Source organism: Phyllobates terribilis, unplaced genomic scaffold, assembly GCF_046119375.1.
Source record: "Phyllobates terribilis strain yellow unplaced genomic scaffold, ASM4611937v1 Scaffold_3__8_contigs__length_932513732, whole genome shotgun sequence".
In the NCBI taxonomy this organism is placed as follows: domain Eukaryota; kingdom Metazoa; phylum Chordata; class Amphibia; order Anura; family Dendrobatidae; genus Phyllobates; species Phyllobates terribilis.
The window spans coordinates 515805501-515823460 of NW_027362763.1; the positions used below are offsets into that span (position 1 = coordinate 515805501).

The 17960-nt window shown below is 46.0% G+C and overlaps 1 protein-coding gene across 6 annotated transcripts in view; it reads left to right on the top strand.

Moving 5' to 3' along the window:
* The window catches only part of LAMA2 (laminin subunit alpha 2), a 1447346-nt gene that overhangs the window by 864192 nt on the left and 565194 nt on the right, over window positions 1–17960 (top strand). For all 6 annotated transcript variants that reach the window (XM_073676060.1, XM_073676058.1, XM_073676059.1 and 3 more), the window contains one exon: window positions 2994–3230. In XM_073676060.1, the coding sequence (XP_073532161.1) occupies window positions 2994–3230 (237 nt within the window). The remainder of the gene's footprint in view (window positions 1–2993; window positions 3231–17960) is intronic.

The window sequence follows — 17960 nt, forward strand, 5'->3', positions numbered from 1 at the left end:
ATCAGCAGAGCATTGTTTAAATTTGGCGCCAATCTCGCTGATTGGTTGCGTCTGGAGTCAGCGACCAATCAGCAGAGCGTTGTTTAAATTTGGTGCCAATCTCGCTGATTGGTCGCGTCTGGCGTCCGCGACCAATCAGCAGAGCGTTGTTTAAATTTGGCGCCAATCTCGCTGATTGGTCGCGTCTGGAGTCAGCGACCAATCAGCAGAGCGTTGTTTAAATTTGGTGCCAATCTCGCTGATTGGTCGCGTCTGGCATCCGCGACCAATCAGCAGAGCGTTGTTTACATTTGGCGCCAATCTCGCTGATTGGTCGCGGTCGTCCGGCGGCCGCGTATAATCAGCAGAGCGGCGTTTAGATTTGCCGCCCATCCCGCTGATTGGTCGCTGCCTGCCACCGTGACCAATGAGCAGAGCGGCGTTTAAATTTGCCGGCCATCTCGCTGTTTGGTCGCGGCCGGCCACCGCGACCAATCAGCAGAGCGACGTTTAAATTTGCCGCCCATCTCGCTGATTGGTCGCGGTGGCAGGCCGCGACCAATCAGCAGAGCGGCGTTTAAATTTTCCCGCCCATCTTGATCATTGGTCGCTCCCGGCCACCGCGACCAATCAGCAGAGCGGCGTTTAAATTTGCCGGCTATCTCGCTGATTGGTCGCGGTGGCCGGCTGTGACCAATCAGCAGAGCGGCGTTTAAATTTGCTGCCCATCTCGCTGATTGGTCGCGGTGGCCGGCTGCGACCAATTAGCAGAGCGGCGTGTAAATTTGCCATCCATCTCGCTGATTGGTCGCGGTGGCCGGCCGCGATTAATCAGCAGAGCGGCGTTTAAATTTGCCGCCCATCTCGATCATTGGTCGCGGCTGGCCACCGCGACCAATCAGCAGAGCGGCGTTTAAATTTGCCGGCTATCTCGCTGATTGGTCGCGGTGGCCGGCTGCGACCAATCAGCAGAGCGGCATTTAAATTTGCCGCCCATCTCGCTGAATGGTCGCGGTAGCCGACCGCGACCAATCAGCAGAGCGGCGTTTAAATTTGCCGCCCATCTCGCTGATTGGTCGCGGTAGCCGGCCACCGCGACCAATCAGCAGAGCGGCGTTTAAATTTGCCGCCCATCTCGCTGATTGGTCGCGGTCGGCCACCGCGACCAATCAGCACAGCGGCGTTTAAATTTGCCGCCCATCTCGCTGATTGGTCGCGGCCTGCCACCGCGACCAATCAGCAGAGCGGCGTTTAAATTTGCCGCCCATCTCGCTGATTGGTCGCAGCCGGCCACCGCGACCAATCAGCACAGTGGCGTTTACATTTGCCGCCCATCTTGCTGAATGGTCGCGGACGACCACCGCGACCAATCAGCAGAGCGGCATTTAAATTTGCCGCCCATCTCACTGATTGGTCGCGGTCGGCCTGCCACCGCGACCAATCAGCAGAGCGGCGTTTAAATTTGCCGCCCATCTCGCTGATTGGTCGCAGCCGGCCACCGCGACCAATCAGCACAGTGGCGTTTACATTTGCCGCCCATTTTGCTGATTGGTCGCGGACGACCACCGCGACCAATCAGCAGAGCGGCATTTAAATTTGCCGCCCATCTCGCTGATTGGTCGCGGCCGGCCACCGCGACCAATCAGCGTCGTATTAGTGTGGGCCCGGAAGCGGTGCTGCTTGTGCGGCTCCGTATTAGCGAGGATCGGGGAGCGGCGCTGCCTGTGCGGCTCCTTCTGCTGCGAGAAGCCGGGAGTTGAGCGGCTGCTCGCAGCAGAAGCATCCCGACCGGCGGCGCCGCTCCCCGGTCCTCCGTTCACACTTGCTGTCGGGAGATCAGCGGGACAAGCCGCTAATCTTCCGACTTTAGCCGCATGGAGGTCAGCGGCGCCGGTCGGGGTAGTTGTGCTGCTAGCGCCGCTCATCTCCCCGCTGCATCGCCGCTGACCTCCGTCCGCCAAATGAGCCGCTAACGGCCGCCATCTTTTTTCAGAAATCCCGCGGCGCTGATTGGCCGCTGCCGGACCAATGAGCGACGCGGGATTTCCAGGACAGACAGACAGACAGACAGGCAGACAGACAGACGGGATAAGACAATTATATAGTAGATTCATTTTAAATATTTGTAAAAACATTAAAAATGTTTGCACTTTTTATTAGTTCCTCTAAGGGAGTTTTAATTAGGGTCTTCAATTAATCATTTTGTAAGAATGTAGAGCTGTAATTTTAAGAATTTACTCCTAGAGTCACATTTATGTCATGAAACTTGGAAAGTTCATTTAGCAGCAAACATCTTCTGTGGTGCTCAACCTTATTAAAGATCAATATAATTCCACAATTTAAAAAAGGTATAAGGGGCACTAACCATCACATGCGAATGAAAAATAGCTATATTCTCAGATACACATAATACAGGAATACGAGAATGGTTAGGTTAACAGCCATTTTGCGTATATCTTCCTATAAGCTTAGAGGAAGCCTGAGATACATGAAAAATGACTGTTAACCTATTTGTTCTTCTATTCTCTGGGATTATGTATGATAAAGCTATCTTTTATACTCATCTGGTGGTGAGTGCCCCTTATACCTTTTTTGATTGTGTAACTGTGAGACTGTTTTATAGAAGAGTACTGAGGCAGCACGGTGGATCAGTGGTTAGCACTGCAGCTTTGCAGCGCTGGGGTCCTGGGTTCAAATCCCAGCAAGCACAACATCTGCAATGAGCTTGTATGTTCTCCTTGTGTTTGTGTGGGTTTCCTCCTGGTTTTCTGGTTTCCTCCCACCCTCCAAAGACACACTGATAGAGAATGTAAATTATGAGCCCCAATGGGAACAGTGTCTGTAAAGTGCTCTGCAATTAATAGTGCTGTATAAGTGAGTAAAATAAATCAAAAATCCAAATGTATTATATTGGTGAAACATTGTACATTCACTATTTAATATTTATTCAACTACTCTCCAAATCTACTCCTAAAATACATTAACGGTGACATTTTTATTATGTTTCCCTTCAGGCATGTGATTGTGGTGGTGCAGGATCTCTGAGCACACAGTGCAATCCAGACACAGGTTGCTGTTTCTGCCGTCCAAATTTCTCAGGAGAGAAGTGCACCAGTTGTAGAGTAGGATACCGAAATTATCCCTATTGTGTCGGCTGTGACTGCTCTTTAGCCGGAAGTAAACCTGAGAACTGTGATCGGGAAACTGAAAAATGTCCTTGTGCTGAAGAGACCGGACAGTGCAGCTGTAAGGTAAGTAATCAAAAGTATCCATAGCCATCTATTTATCTATCTATCTATCTATCTATCTATCTATCTATCTATCTATCTATCTATCTATCTATCTATCTATCTATTATCTATCCATATATCTATTATCTATCTATCTATCTATTATCTATCTATAATCTATCCATATATCTATTATCTATCTATCTATCTATTATCTATCTATAATATATCCATTTATCTATAAATCTATCTATCTATCATTTATCTATAGCTATCTATCATCTATTATCTCTTTCTATCTATCTATTATCTATCTATAATCTATCCATATCTATCTATATATATTTATCTATTTATATATCTATCAATCCACATCTATCTATCCATCTATCCTGAGAGAAAGAAACACTATATAGGTGCAAGCCTCAGGGTACAGATCCAGTATTCTCCACACATATACAGCAATGTCAGCACTAGAGATGAGCGTTGTTCTACTCGAACTGTTCGCCAATCTCAAATTCGAGCTGTTTTGGGCGGTGTTCGAGCCGTTCGGCGAACACGAACAATTTGAGAAAAATTCAGCTGTTCGAGGTTATGTTCGATAACTGTTCGTGCACCAAAATCATAACTGGATTTTTTCTCAGTAATGATGAAAATTAATGTTAACCCCTTAATAACATCTGACGTACTAATACGCGTCTGTGCCCTGGGACTTAAGAGCCAGACCCGTATTAGTACGTCATCGCGATCGCGCGCGCACACAGGCTGTGCGGGCGCGATCGCCGCCGGGTGTCAGCTGATTGTCACAGCTGACACCCGGTACTATGTGCAGGGAGCGGTCACGCACCGCTCCCAGCACATTAACCCCCGCGATGCTGTGATCGAAGTCGATCAAAGTCGATCGCGGCATTGCGGGGGCAAGGGGAGGTGATCGGCGATACTCACCTCCTCTTCCGGCTTCCAGCGCAGTCTGCAAAGGCTTCCCGGGTGTTGCCATGACGACCCGATGTCGTCATGACAACATCCGGGTCACCAGATTGCAGGAAGATTGCTTGGACATGCGCAGTGCATCTCCAAGCAATCTTCACACTGTGCACTTCTGACAGCCTTCATGGCATAAGGATGGTGCTCCATTCCTGTGCCATGCAGGCGATCAGAAAAAAAAAAGTGAAAGTCCCAGAGTGGGACAAAGTAATAAAGTGTATAAACTGTGTGAAAGTGGAAAAAAAAAAAAAATGTGCAAAAATATTATAAAAAAATTAAAAAAATAATACACCAAAAATAAAAGTATAATGTACCCATCAATAAATATTATTATAAAAAAAATAAAAAAAAAACAATAAAAGTACACATATTTGGTTTCGCCGCGTCCGGAACAACCTGACCTATAAAACTGTCCCACTAGTTAACCCCTTCAGTGAACACGGTAAAAAAAAAAAAAAAAAAAACGAAGCAAAAGACAATGCTTTATCTCCATACCGCCAAACAAAAAGTGGAATAACACGCGATCAAAAAGACGCATATAAATAAAAATGATACCGCTGAAAACGCCATCTCGTCCTGCAAAAAACAAGCCGCCATACAGCTCCATCAGCCGAAAAATAAAAAAGTTATAGCTCTCAGAATAAAGCGATACTAAAAAATATTTTTTTCTATAAAATAGCTTTTATTGTGTATAAGCGCCAAAACATAGAAAAATGATACAAATGTGGTACCGCTGTAAACGTACTGACCCGAAGAATAAAGCTACCTCATCAATTTTACCACACGCGGAACGGAATAAAAAAAAAAAAAAAAACAATTCCTGAATTGTTGGTTTTTGTTTATTCTGCCTCCCAAAAATCGGAATAGAAAGCGATCAAAAAATGTCACGTGCCTGAAAATGGCACCAATAACAACGTCAAGTCATCCCGCAAAAAACGAGCCATCACATGACTGTCTGCCAAAATCTGGAAAAATTATAGCTCTCAAAATATGGCGATGCAAAAACTAGATTTTACAAAAAATGCGTCTTTTAGTGTGTGACAGCTGTCAGTCATAAAAACCCCATATGATTCTGGCATTGCTGTAATCACACCGACCCGAAGAATAAAGTCGTCTAATCACTTATACCGCACAAGGAACAGCGTCAAAAATAAACTCTTGGGTTAGGATTGGGCTAGGGTTAGGGCTGGGTTTGGGGCTAGGGTTGTGCTGGGGCTAGGGTTGTGCTGGGGCTAGGGTTGTGCTGGGGCTAGGGTTGTGCTAGGGTTAGGGCTGGGGTTGGGATTTTTTTCAAAAGTAAGAGAAAAAGATGACGATATGGCGACTAGTGTTGAGAGCAAGTGCTCGCTACTTGAGTTTGCATCGGGTGCTCTGGTATGCATTGAGTATCGTGGGTATTTGAGTGACATGCTCGAGTCTCTGCCCCATATGCTTCGCGGCCAAAAAACTTTACGGGGATTGCCTGCCATGCACGAGCGATCCCCGCATGTTTTTTTTTGGGTGTCTAATAACCGTGAAACATGCGGAGCAGGGACTCGAGCATGTCACTCGAGCACACGCTGTACATGGGGCATACCTGAGTACCCGATGCAAACTCAAGTAGCGAGCACTTGCGCTCAAGAATAATGACAACTTATTCAATATGATGACCTAATGTAAACAAATAATGTGCCGTACCTCTGGGTTCAAAATGTTCACTATACACCTTAATAAAATCCTTGAGGGGTATAGTTTCCAAAATGGGGAAACTTGTGGGGGAGCTCCACTGTTTAGGCACATCACGGGCTCTCCAAACGCGACATGGTGTCCGCTAACAAATTGAATGGAAAATCGGATCAAATTGTTAGCGGACGCCATGTTGCGTTTGGAGAGCCCCTGTGTGCCCAAACATTGGAGCTCCCCCACAAGTGACCCCATTTTGGAAACTAGACCCCCCAAGGCACCTATCTAGATGCATAGTGAGCACTTGGAACCCCCAGGTGCTTCACAAATTGATTCGTAAAAATGAAAAAGTGAAAAAAAAAACACTTTTTCATTTTTATGAATCAATTTGTGAAGCACCTGGGGTTCCAAGTGCTCACTATGAATCTAGATAGGTGCCTTGGGGGGTCTAGTTTCCAAAATGGGGTCACTTGTGGGGGAGCTCCAATGTTTGGGCACACAGGGACTCTCTAAATGCAACATGGTATCCGCTAACAAATTGAATGGAAAATCGGCTCAAATTGTTAGCGGACACCACATTGCGTTTGGAGAGCCCCTCTGTGCCCAAACTTTGGAGCTCCCCCACAAGTGACCCCATTTTGGAAACTAGACCCCCCAAGGCACCTTTCTAGATGCATAGTGAGCACTTGGAACCCCCAGGTGCTTCACAAATTGATTCGTAAAAATGAAAAAGTGAAAAAAAAAACACTTTTTCATTTTTATGAATCAATTTGTGAAGCACCTGGGGTTCCAAGTGCTCACTATGAATCTAGATAGGTGACTTGGGGGGTCTAGTTTCCAAAATGGGGTCACTTGTGGGGGAGCTCCAATGTTTGGGCACACAGGGACTCTCCAAATGCAACATGATATCCGCTAACAAATTGTCGGCTCAAATTGTTAGCGGATATCATGTTGCATTTGGAGAGTCCCTGTGTGCCCAAACATTGGAGCTCCCCCACAAGTGACCCCATTTTGGAAACTAGACCCCCCAAGGCACCTATCTAGATGCATAGTGAGCACTTGGAACCCCAGGTGCTTCACAAATTGATTCATAAAAATGAAAAAGTGTTTTTTTTTTCACTTTTTCATTATTACGAATCAATTTGTGAAGCACCTGGGGGTTCCAAGTGCTCACTATGCATCTAGAAAGGTGCCTTGGGGGGTCTAGTTTCCAAAATGGGGTCACTTGTGGGGGAGCTCCAAAGTTTGGGCACAGAGGGGCTCTCCAAGCGCAATGTGGCGTCCGCTAACAATTTGAGCCGATTTTCCATTCAATTTGTTAGCGGATACCATGTTGCATTTAGAGAGTCCCTGTGTGCCCAAACATTGGAGCTCCCCCACAAGTGACCCATTTTGGAAACTAGACCCCCCAAGGCACCTATCGAGATGCATAGTGAGCACTTGGAACCCCTAGGTGCTTCACAAATTGATTCGTAAAAATGAAAAAGTGTTTTTTTTTTCACTTTTTCATTATTACGAATCAATTTGTGAAGCACCTGGGGGTTCCAAGTGCTCACTATGCATCTAGAAAGGTGCCTTGGGGGGTCTAGTTTCCAAAATGGGGTCACTTGTGGGGGAGCTCCAAAGTTTGGGCACAGAGGGGCTCTCCAAACGCAATGTGGTGTCCGCTAACAATTTGAGCCGATTTTCCATTCAATTTGTTAGCGGATACCATGTTGCATTTAGAGAGTCCCTGTGTGCCCAAACATTGGAGCTCCCCCACAAGTGACCCCATTTTGGAAACTAGACCCCCCAAGGCACCTATCTAGATGCATAGTGAGCAGTTGGAACCCCCAGGTGCTTCACAAATTGATTCATAAAAATGAAAAAGTGTTTTTTTTTTCACTTTTTCATTGTTACGAATCAATTAGTGAAGCACCTGGGGGTTTCAAGTGCTCACTATGCATCTAGATAGGTGCCTTGGGGGGTCTAGTTTCCAAAATGGGGTCACTTGTGGGGGAGCTCCAATGTTTGAGCACACAGCGGCTCTCCAAACGCAACATCGTGTCGCTAACAATTTGAGCCAATTTTGCGTTAAATTTGTTAGCGGACACCATGTTGTATTTAGAGAGCCGCTGTGTGCCCAAATATTGGAGCTCCACCACAAGTGACCCCATTTTGGAAACTAGACCACCCAAGGCACCTATCTAGATGCATAGTGAGCACTTGGAACCCCAGGTGCTTCACAAATTGATTCATAAAAACGAAAAAGTGTTTTTTTTTTCACTTTTTCATTGTTACGAATCAATTTGTGAAGCACCTGGGGGTTCCAAGTGCTCACTATGAATCTAGATAGGTGCCTTGGGGGGTGTAGTTTCCAAAATGGGGTCACTTGTGGGGGAGCTCCAATGTTTGGGCACACAGGGACTCTCTAAATGCAACATGGTGTCCTCTAACAAATTTAACGGAAAATCTGCTCAAATTGTTAGCGACACCATGTTGCGTTTGGAGAGCCGCTGTGTGCCCAAACATTGGAGCTCCCCCACAAGTGACCCCATTTTGGAAACTAGACCCCCCAAGGCACCTATCTAGATGCATTGTGAGCACTTGGAACCCTCAGGTGCTTCACAAATTGATTCATAAAAATGAAAAAGTGTCTTTTTTTTCACTTTTTCATTGTTACGAATCAATTTGTGAAGCACCTGGGGGTTCCAAGTGCTTACTATGCATCTAGAAAGGTGCCTTGGGGGGTCTAGTTTCCAAAATGGGGTCACTTGTGGGGGAGCTCCAAAGTTTGGGCACACATGGGCTCTCCAAACACAACATGGCGTCCGCTAATTATTCAAGCAAATTTTACAATCAAAAAGTCAAATGGCGCTCCTTCCCTTCCGAGCCCTGCCGTGCGCCCAAACAGTGTTTTTTCCCCAAATATTGGGTATCTGCGTGCCCAGGGGAAATTGCACAACAAATTTTGGGGTCCATTTTTTCTTGTTACCCCTGTGAAAATAAAAAAAATTGGGTCTAAAGTAACATTTTTGTGAAAAAAGTTAAATGTTCATTTTTTTCTTCCACATTCAAAAAATTCCTGTGAAGCACCTGAAGGGTTAATAAAGTTCTTGAATGTGGTTTTGAGCACCTTGAGGGGTGCAGTTTTTAGAATGGTGTCACTTTTGGGTATTTTCTGTCATAAAGACCTCTCAAAGTGACTTCAAATGTGATGTGGTCCCTAAAAAAATGGTTTTGTAAATTTTGTTGGAAAAATGAGAAATCGCTGGTCAACTTTTAACCCTTATAGCTCCCTAAAAAAAAAAAATTTTGGTTCCAAAATTGTGCTGATGTAAAGTATACATGTGGGAAATGTTATTTATTAACTCTTTTGTGTGACATATCGCTCTGATTTCAGGGCTTAAAAATTCAAATTTTGAAAATTGCAAATTTTCAAAATTTTCACCAAATTTCCGTTTTTTTCACAAATAAACGCAAGTGATATCGAAGAAATTTTTCCACAATCATGAAGTACAGTATGTCACGAAAAAACAATCTCAGAATCAGGGGGATCCGTTGAAGCGTTCCAGAGTAATTACCTCATAAAGTGACAGTGGTCAGAATTGTAAAAATTGGCCCGGTCATTAACGTGCAAACCACCCGCGGGGCTTAAGGGGTTAATACGCAGTTTGAGTGTACAGCGGGGTGGGGGGAGGGGCAGGGGATGGATCTCTGCAGGAACAATGAAGATCTCCATTTTTTTTTCTCTTTCCCGCATTTACAGTGGGGAGGTGCAATCTGTCAGCCTATCAGCAGCGCACACACGGAGCGAACTGCTTTTTTTCACACAAGCAAGGGCATGTGTCATTGGCAGTGTATGTCACATGTCCTTACCCTATAAGACCAAGCCATTTTCCCCGTCGCCACCATTTTCTCACTGCTGCAGCTGCGTGTTAGTCGGCACCGCTGTTGCTGTGTGCGCTATATCTTGTTAATTTCAAGCCAATTTTCGCACAAATCTACAGATAGCTTGGGAGTAGGGAATAGTTGTGATTGCAGTCCTTTTAAGGACTAGGTTACAGCATTTCCTACGACTTTTATCATGCAGGTCTGTGCTCTTAAATAGATAGATTGTGGGAGTAAAGACTAATTGTAATTGGAGTCCTTTTCAGGACTAGGTTACATCAGTTCCTATCAGTTTTTGCCAGGCAGGTCTGTGCCAGTGCTGTGCAAGTTTTTTTCACAGCATTTGGCTGAATCTAGCAAAGCTAATCCTTTTTGGCCTATTGCAGAGTGTGTTAGTCAGTGGAGTAGCCTATCTGTGTTGCAAGATATACCACCTGTGTATAGAATACCAATTTTTTTACTGCACCTAGTGAAGTAAAATCTTTTGGGCATAGCATCATTCTATTAGTCCATCTATACTGACCTCCATCAGGTTGCAAATTGAATATAATTTTTTTCTGCATCTAGCTCTGAAAAAATATTGGGCTTCTAGCTGTGTGTGGGACTTGTTCCATTAATCCATCTATACAGACCTCCATCAGGTTGCAAACTGAATATATTTTTTTCTGCATCTAGCTCTGAAAAAATATTGGGCTTCTAGCTGTGTGTGGGACTTGTTCTATTAATCCATCTATACAGACCTCCATCAGGTTGCAAACTGAATATATTTTTTTCTGAATCTACCTCTGAAAAAATATTGGGCTTCTAGCTGTGTGTGGGACTTGTTGTATTAGTCCATCTATACTGACCTCCATCAGGTTGCAAACTGAATATATTTTTTTCTGCATCTACCTCTGAAAAAATATTGGGCTTCTAGCTGTGTGTGGGACTTGTTGTATTAGTCCATCTATACAGACCTCCATCAGGTTGCAAACTGAATATATTTTTTTCTGCATCTACCTCTGAAAAAATATTGGGCTTCTAGCTGTGTGTGGGACTTGTTGTATTAGTCCATCTATACTGACCTCCATCAGGTTGCAAACTGAATATATTTTTTTCTGCATCTACCTCTGAAAAAATATTGGGCTTCTAGCTGTGTGTGGGACTTGTTCTATTAATACATCTATACAGACCTCCATCAGGTTGCAAACTGAATATATTTTTTTCTGCATCTACCTCTGAAAAAATATTGGGCTTCTAGCTGTGTGTGGGACTTGTTGTATTAGTCCATCTATACTGACCTCCATCAGGTTGCAAACTGAATATATTTTTTTCTGCATCTACCTCTGAAAAAATATTGGGCTTCTAGCTGTGTGTGGGACTTGTTCTATTAATCCATCTATACAGACCTCCATCAGGTTGCAAACTGAATATATTTTTTTCTGCATCTAGCTCTGAAAAAATATTTGGCCTTCTAGCAGTGTGTGGGACTTTCTCTATTAGTCCATCTATACTGACCTCCATCAGGTTGCAAATTGAATATAATTTTTTTCTGCATCTAACCCAGCCAATAGTTTTGGCCTAATACCACAGTTTGGCCACTCAGCTCTGCTCGGTTCCCATCCATTGTTTTTTTGTGCAAACAACTCCAGAGTTGTTAATTAGTTAACCACCAAAATGAGTGGAAAAATGCCTGCTGCTGGTGGAAAGGGGAATAGGCGTGTTGGGAAGGGGAAAAAAGGTTGTGTCCGTGGGGTAGGTGTTAAAGCAACAGTAACATCTGCAGAAGAAAGACCATCTTCCAGCCAAACTAAAATGTCTACTTCTTTTAGCGGACAATGTGATAAGATCCCTTTCTTACGGCCACGCCAATCGCTACAAATTCCAGATGAGGCACAAAAACAGCAGGTGCTTCAACGGATATCAAGTGCTCCTTTAAGTGGGCTCTCCTCCACATCAACTTCAACATCACAAATACTCCAGTCCTCAAAGGTGTCACCCCAATCGCACTTGCTTCCTCACAGCTCCCAAATCTCCAGCTGCCCGTCTGAGTATGAGTTAGAACAGATGGTTGAGTCTGCAGAGCTGTTTACTCATACTATAGCCTGGGAATCAGAGGTCGACTCCAGCGCTTCTGTGAATCCAGACGAGGAAATGATCTGCACTGATGCCCAGAATCTTTATGAGTCGGATCCAGGACCAGACGCAGAAGGTTCTGACCATAATGTAGACCCTCATTCCCAAACTGTAACTCCTGTTGGTGGAGACAATGAGGAAGATGATGATAAGACTCAAATACCTGATTGGAGCGACAACTTTAGTTTTTTGTCAGGGCAGGAACAGGTTGTCTCTGAGGACGATGGGTGTGATAACGCACAGGGTGATGATGATGAGGTTGGAGATCCCACTTACTGTCAACCCACAGTCAGCCAAGAGATGAGGTCAGCAGAGGAGGTGGAGGAAGATGCTAGTGATGACGAGGTCAGGTTGCGCCTTCCTGGACAGAGACGTAGTACTGGAAGCACGTCAACAACTGCATCCTCAAACACAACTCTGCCTCTCACCACAAGTCGTGGTGGCTCTTCAGGTCGCATGGGTGCTAAGCCTTGCATAGCCTGGGCATTTTTTCAGATCGATAAAGATGACCCAACTCGTGTTATCTGTAACATTTGTCAGCAAAAGCTAAGTAGAGGCCAAAAAATACATAGATTGAGTACTTCATGCATGAACCGGCACATGGACATGAAGCATAAGTTGCAGTGGGAAGCTCAGTGTGCTACAATGCGGCCTAGCCGGCCGGGCCAACCACCGTCTGCCATATCTTGTGCATCCGCGGCCTCTTCATCCTCTGTGACTGGGGGGACAGCAGTCACACCTGTTTTGGGGCGCAGACCTGCCACCTCTTTACCCCCAACAGCCAGCGTGATTGGCAGGTCATCATTTTCTTTGGAGGTGGTAACACCAGCTGGTGTTGAGCGCTGTCCGACATCGATAGCACCACCTTTGGATCAAGGCAACCTAACATGTCCGCCTGCATCTTCCTCACAGACCGGCAGTTTGCCGGGGACACCCTTATCAACCCCGTCTAAGCACAATAGCCAGCCCTCGGTCCCTCAGATGTGGACAAGTAAAAGACCATTTCCTCCTAGCCATGAGAAAGCTAAGAGGTTGAATTTCACCATCTGCAAGTTCTTGGCTACAGAAATGCTGCCTTTCCGCCTGGTGGACACAGAGGATTTTCGAGACCTTATGTCCGTCGCAGTGCCCCAGTACCAGATGCCCAGTCGGCACTACTTCTCAAAGAAAGGTGTGCCTGCGCTCCACCAGCATGTCGCACACAACATCACCGCTTCTTTGAGAAACTCTGTGTGTGACAGGGTGCATTTCACCACAGACACTTGGACGAGTAGGCATGGACAGGGGCGTTACATGTCGCTGACTGGGCACTGGGTAACTATGGTGACAGCAGGACAAGGGGCTGCTGTCCAAGTCTTGCCGTCCCCACGAGTTGTGCGTCAATCCTCTTTATGTCAAAGTTCCTCCACTGCTTCTGCCTCCTCAACCTCCTCTCGGTCTTCCACCTGCACCCAAAGCCTGTCTGGTCATGCCACAAGCTTTCTAACTGCGCAGAAGGAATCCTGCACACCTCCTTAATATGCTGGCAGTAGGGCTCAACGTCATCAGGCGGTTTTTACATTGAAATGTCTGGGAAATGTGAGTCACACAGCTGAGGAGTTGTGGTCAGCTCTGGAGAACCAATTTCATGAATGGTTGTCTCCACTGGACCTGAAACCAGGGAAGGCCGTGTGCAACAATGCTGCAAACCTGGGTGCGGCCCTTCACCGGGGCAATGTCACACACGTGCCTTGTATGGCTCACGTGTTGAACCTGGTTGTCCAGCAATTTTTAGCCCACTATCCCAGACTAGATGGCCTTCTGCAGAGGGCACGGTCGCTGTGTGCTCACTTTCGCCGTTCGCATCCCGCAGCTCAGCGACTTACATCTCTACAGAAGTCGTTGGGCCTGCCACTTTACCGGCTAAAATGCGATGTGCCTACCCGGTGGAATTCAACTCTGCACATGTTGCAGCGACTGTGGCAGCACCGACAAGCCCTGGTGCAATACGTTCTTACGTATAGCCTGGGCCAACGAGATCCAGAGGTGGGGCAAATCACGCTGGAGGAGTGGTCTCAGATCAGGGACCTATGCACCCTTCTGCACAGTTTTGAAATGGCGACGAAGATGTTTAGTGCTGACGATGCCATTATCAGCATGACTATTCCGGTGATTTACATGCTGGAGCACATGTTAAACAGAATTCGGAGTCAGGTGGTGGCACAAGAGGAGGTGGAGGAAGTAGAGGAGGAGGAGTTGTATGCAGAAGGGCTAACATCTGCAAGGTCCAGACGGTCGGCAGCACCAAGGCGGCAGGCATGTGAGGGTGGGGGAGATGGTTTTACCAGGGCGCATGGTAGCAGCCAAACTTGTGCAGGAGCCCAGGAAGAAGTGGAGGACGAACTGATGGAAGACTCATCAGATGAGGGAGACCTTGATCACATTTCTGTTGTGCGAGGTTGGGGGGAGAGGACAGAGGAAGGAAGCATGATTGTTACCTCGCCACCAACACAACAGGGACTTGGTGCTCCTGGATGCGCAACACACATGAGTGCCTTCTTGCTGCACTACCTGCAACATGACCCTCGAATTGTGAGAATTAGAAATAATCCTGACTACTGGGTTGCCACACTGTTAGATCCCTGGTACAAAAGTAAATTTTCAGAAATTATTCCTGCCATAGAAAGGGATGCACGCATGCAGGAGTATCAGCAGAGACTGTTGCAGAATCTTACATGTGCTTTTCCACAAAACACCAGTGGTGCACGTAGTGAATCTCACAGTTCCAACTTGCCAACCGTGGGACCGTCAAGTGTTCAGCACTCAAACCGTAACAGAACCACAGTATCTGCTGGTAACATCAATTTTGCGGAATCATTTCACCACTTTTTTAGCCCATCCTTTGCAAGGCCACAGGAGACAAGAAGTCTGACACATAGTCAACGCCTAGAGACGATGGTACAGGAGTATCTCCAAGTAAACATTGAAGCCATGACTGTGTCACTGGACCCTTGCTCTTTTTGGGCTTCCAATCTGGATAAATGGCCGGAGCTAGCCACTTACGCCTTGGAGATCTTGTCATGCCCCGCAGCCAGCGTTCTGTCTGAACGTGTGTTCAGCGCTGCTGGTGGTGTGCTGACAGATAAGCGCACGCGGCTCTCCACTGATAATGTAGACAGACTCACGTTCATAAAGATGAACAAATCATGGATCCGAAACGACTTTTCTACCCCTGTGTCATCCTGGGGAGAGTAAAAGCTTGATGATTGGTTAAAATCACCCTACCAACCGTTTTAAGCTTTCAAATTACTAATCATGTTTATCTGTATCTTGGCTGGAAAATAATTTGGGCTTTGTAGCAGTGTGCAGCACTGATTCTATTAGGCCATCTATAATAAGCTCCACCAGATTTAAAATTACTAATCATGTTTATCTGTATCTTGACTGGAAAATAATTTGGGCTTTGTAGCAGTGTGCAGCACTGATCCTATTAGACCATCTATACTAAAGCTTCACCAGATTTAAAATTAATAATAATTTTTAGCTGCATCTAGCCCGGAAAATAATTTTGGGGCTCCGAGATGCGCAAGACACATAAATGCCTTCTTGCTGCACTACCTGCAGCATGACCCTCATATTGTCAGAATTCGAAGTAATCATGACTACTGGGTTGCCACACTCTTAGATCCCCCAAACTTTTCGCTCAACCTTTTCATTTTAATAAAGACCAAAAAAATGGTCATTTTTGAAATTATAAGCATTAGCAGGTTGTTAGAAACTGAAATCAAACAGTTTTCAACTCAAAACTTTATTCTAGGTGATGTTACATTTTCACATAGGACCCCTTGTTCGAAAGGAGCTTCTGAACTGTCTTGTCCATTGAATTTGTCAGGTTTTGGATGGTTTCTGCTTCAATTGTTTTGCATGAGGACAGAATACCCTCCCAGAGCTGTTGCTTAGATGTGAACTGCCTCCCGCCATCATAGACACTCCTTTTAATGATGCTCCAAAGGTTCTGAATGGGGTAGAGGTCAGGGGAGCATGGGGGTCACACCATAAGTTTGTCCCCTTTTATGCCCATATGAGCCAGAGATGCAGATGTTTTATGTGCAGCATGAGATGGTGCATTATCATGCAGAAAAATGATCTTGCTGTGAAATACACGGTTCTTCTTCTTGAACCATGGCAGGAAGTGCTGTTTGAGAAAATCCACATACATTATGGAGTTCATCTATAGCGCCTTCAGGGATCCTAAAGGGGCCGACAATCTCTCTCCCCATGATTCCAGCCCAAAACATTACTCCACCTCCTCCTTGTTGGCGCTGTAGCCGTGTTTGCGTGGGGTGTCCATCAACCAGCCATCCTCCACTCCATCCATCTGGACCATCGAGCGCTGCACGGCACTCATCCGTGAACAAAACAGTTTTGAAATCAGTCTTCATGTAATGTTTGGCCCACTGGAGCCGTTTCTGCTTGTGTGAAGTGGATAGAGGAGGTCGACAGGATGGCGTATGCACAGCTGCAAACCTCTGAAGGACCCTGCATCTTGTTGTTCGGGGGACGTTGGAGGCACAAGCAGCTTCAAAAACTTGTCTGCTGCTATGACAAGGCTTTTTTGCCGCTGCTCTTTCAACCTGACGTAATTGCCTGTAGGAAAGAGTCCTCAGTTTGCCCTTATCAGCACGCACACGTGTGTACTGTGAATCAGCTACATACTTCTTGATTGCCAAGACACTTCATCCTGATCATCGCACAATGTTGATTGTAGTCATGCCGTGACCTAAACACTCCACAATTTGCTGCTTCTCAGCAGCCGACACATCCTTTTTCTTTCCCATTTTGGTAGAAAATGTAGGCTGCTTAATAATGTGAGACAACCTTCTTAAGTAGTCTTGCCTTTCATTGGACACACCTGCCAAACTAATTAGCACAGGTGTCTGCAATTGCTTACAGTGATATAAAGAGCCCTGACACACATCACCATCAATGAGTTTAACTGACAAACAAACAAATTCTTCCCTTATCACTCCTAAACACTTTTTGCATAATAATTTGGAACACAGTGTACAGTGCTTTTCCACAAAACACCAGTGGTTCACGTATTGAATCTTACAGTTCTAACTTGCCAACCGTGGTCTGTATGGAGTTGTTCAATAAAGGGCCCAAAATTAAGATAACATAGATGGGAGAGGTCTCTATGAATAGGAATTCCTAAGTATTTGATACCCTGTGAGGGCCAGGCAAAGGGAAAGTTGGACTGGATGGAATCCTATATGGATTTGGGGAGGGAGACATCGAGGGCCTCAGACTTCGCTGCATTGATTTTAAAATTTGACCATGTAACAAAGTGATCTATTTCAGCCATAACAGCATGGATGGATATATGTGATTGAGTGATATATACTAGGACATCATCAGCAAATAGAGAGCACTTGTACTCGGTGCCTCCCACCTCAATCCACCTAATATTGGGGTTATGGCGAATTGATGAGAGCAGGTGCTCCGTCACTAGGATGTATAAGAGAGGGGACAGAGAACATCCCTGCCTTGTCCCATTGGTGATTGTGAAAGGTGATGAAAATGTTCTGACGCGCCCCCTGGGCCTTGGGACACCCGGAGCCGGACCCTTTTTGGTGGATGCTGGTGGTTGTAGTCTCCGTGGCGGTGACCCGGTTCCGTGGCTCAGGGCGGTCAAACCAGTGGCGGAACTATTTATGTGGTTTTGATGTTTAAATGTCCGACTACGCCACCCGTGGATTGCGGTCAGAGTGAACAGCCGCTCCAGGGCAGACCGCTGAGGCTGGTGTTGTGGGTGCAGCAGAGCGTAGCATAACTCCCCACGGGAGGAGTATAGCCTCAGGGCAGTGTATGCGGAGGATGGGGGTGATGGTGCAGGGCAGCAGCAGTAATCACACGGAGTCAGTGATGCAGTCCAGGGCCTTTACTCACAGTTCTTATCCAGACCACGTCTGCAGGTAATGGCTGCCCACGTCGTACTGTGCTCACCAGGTGAGGGGCTCACACAACTCCCAGATAACTTTGGAGTGCTTCACAGGACCCTCTTTGTGTGTCCTTTGTCTGGCCTTTCTTACCAACCCTTCTGTCCGGCTGCCTCGGGCCTCCTCTTGGTAAACTTGGCGC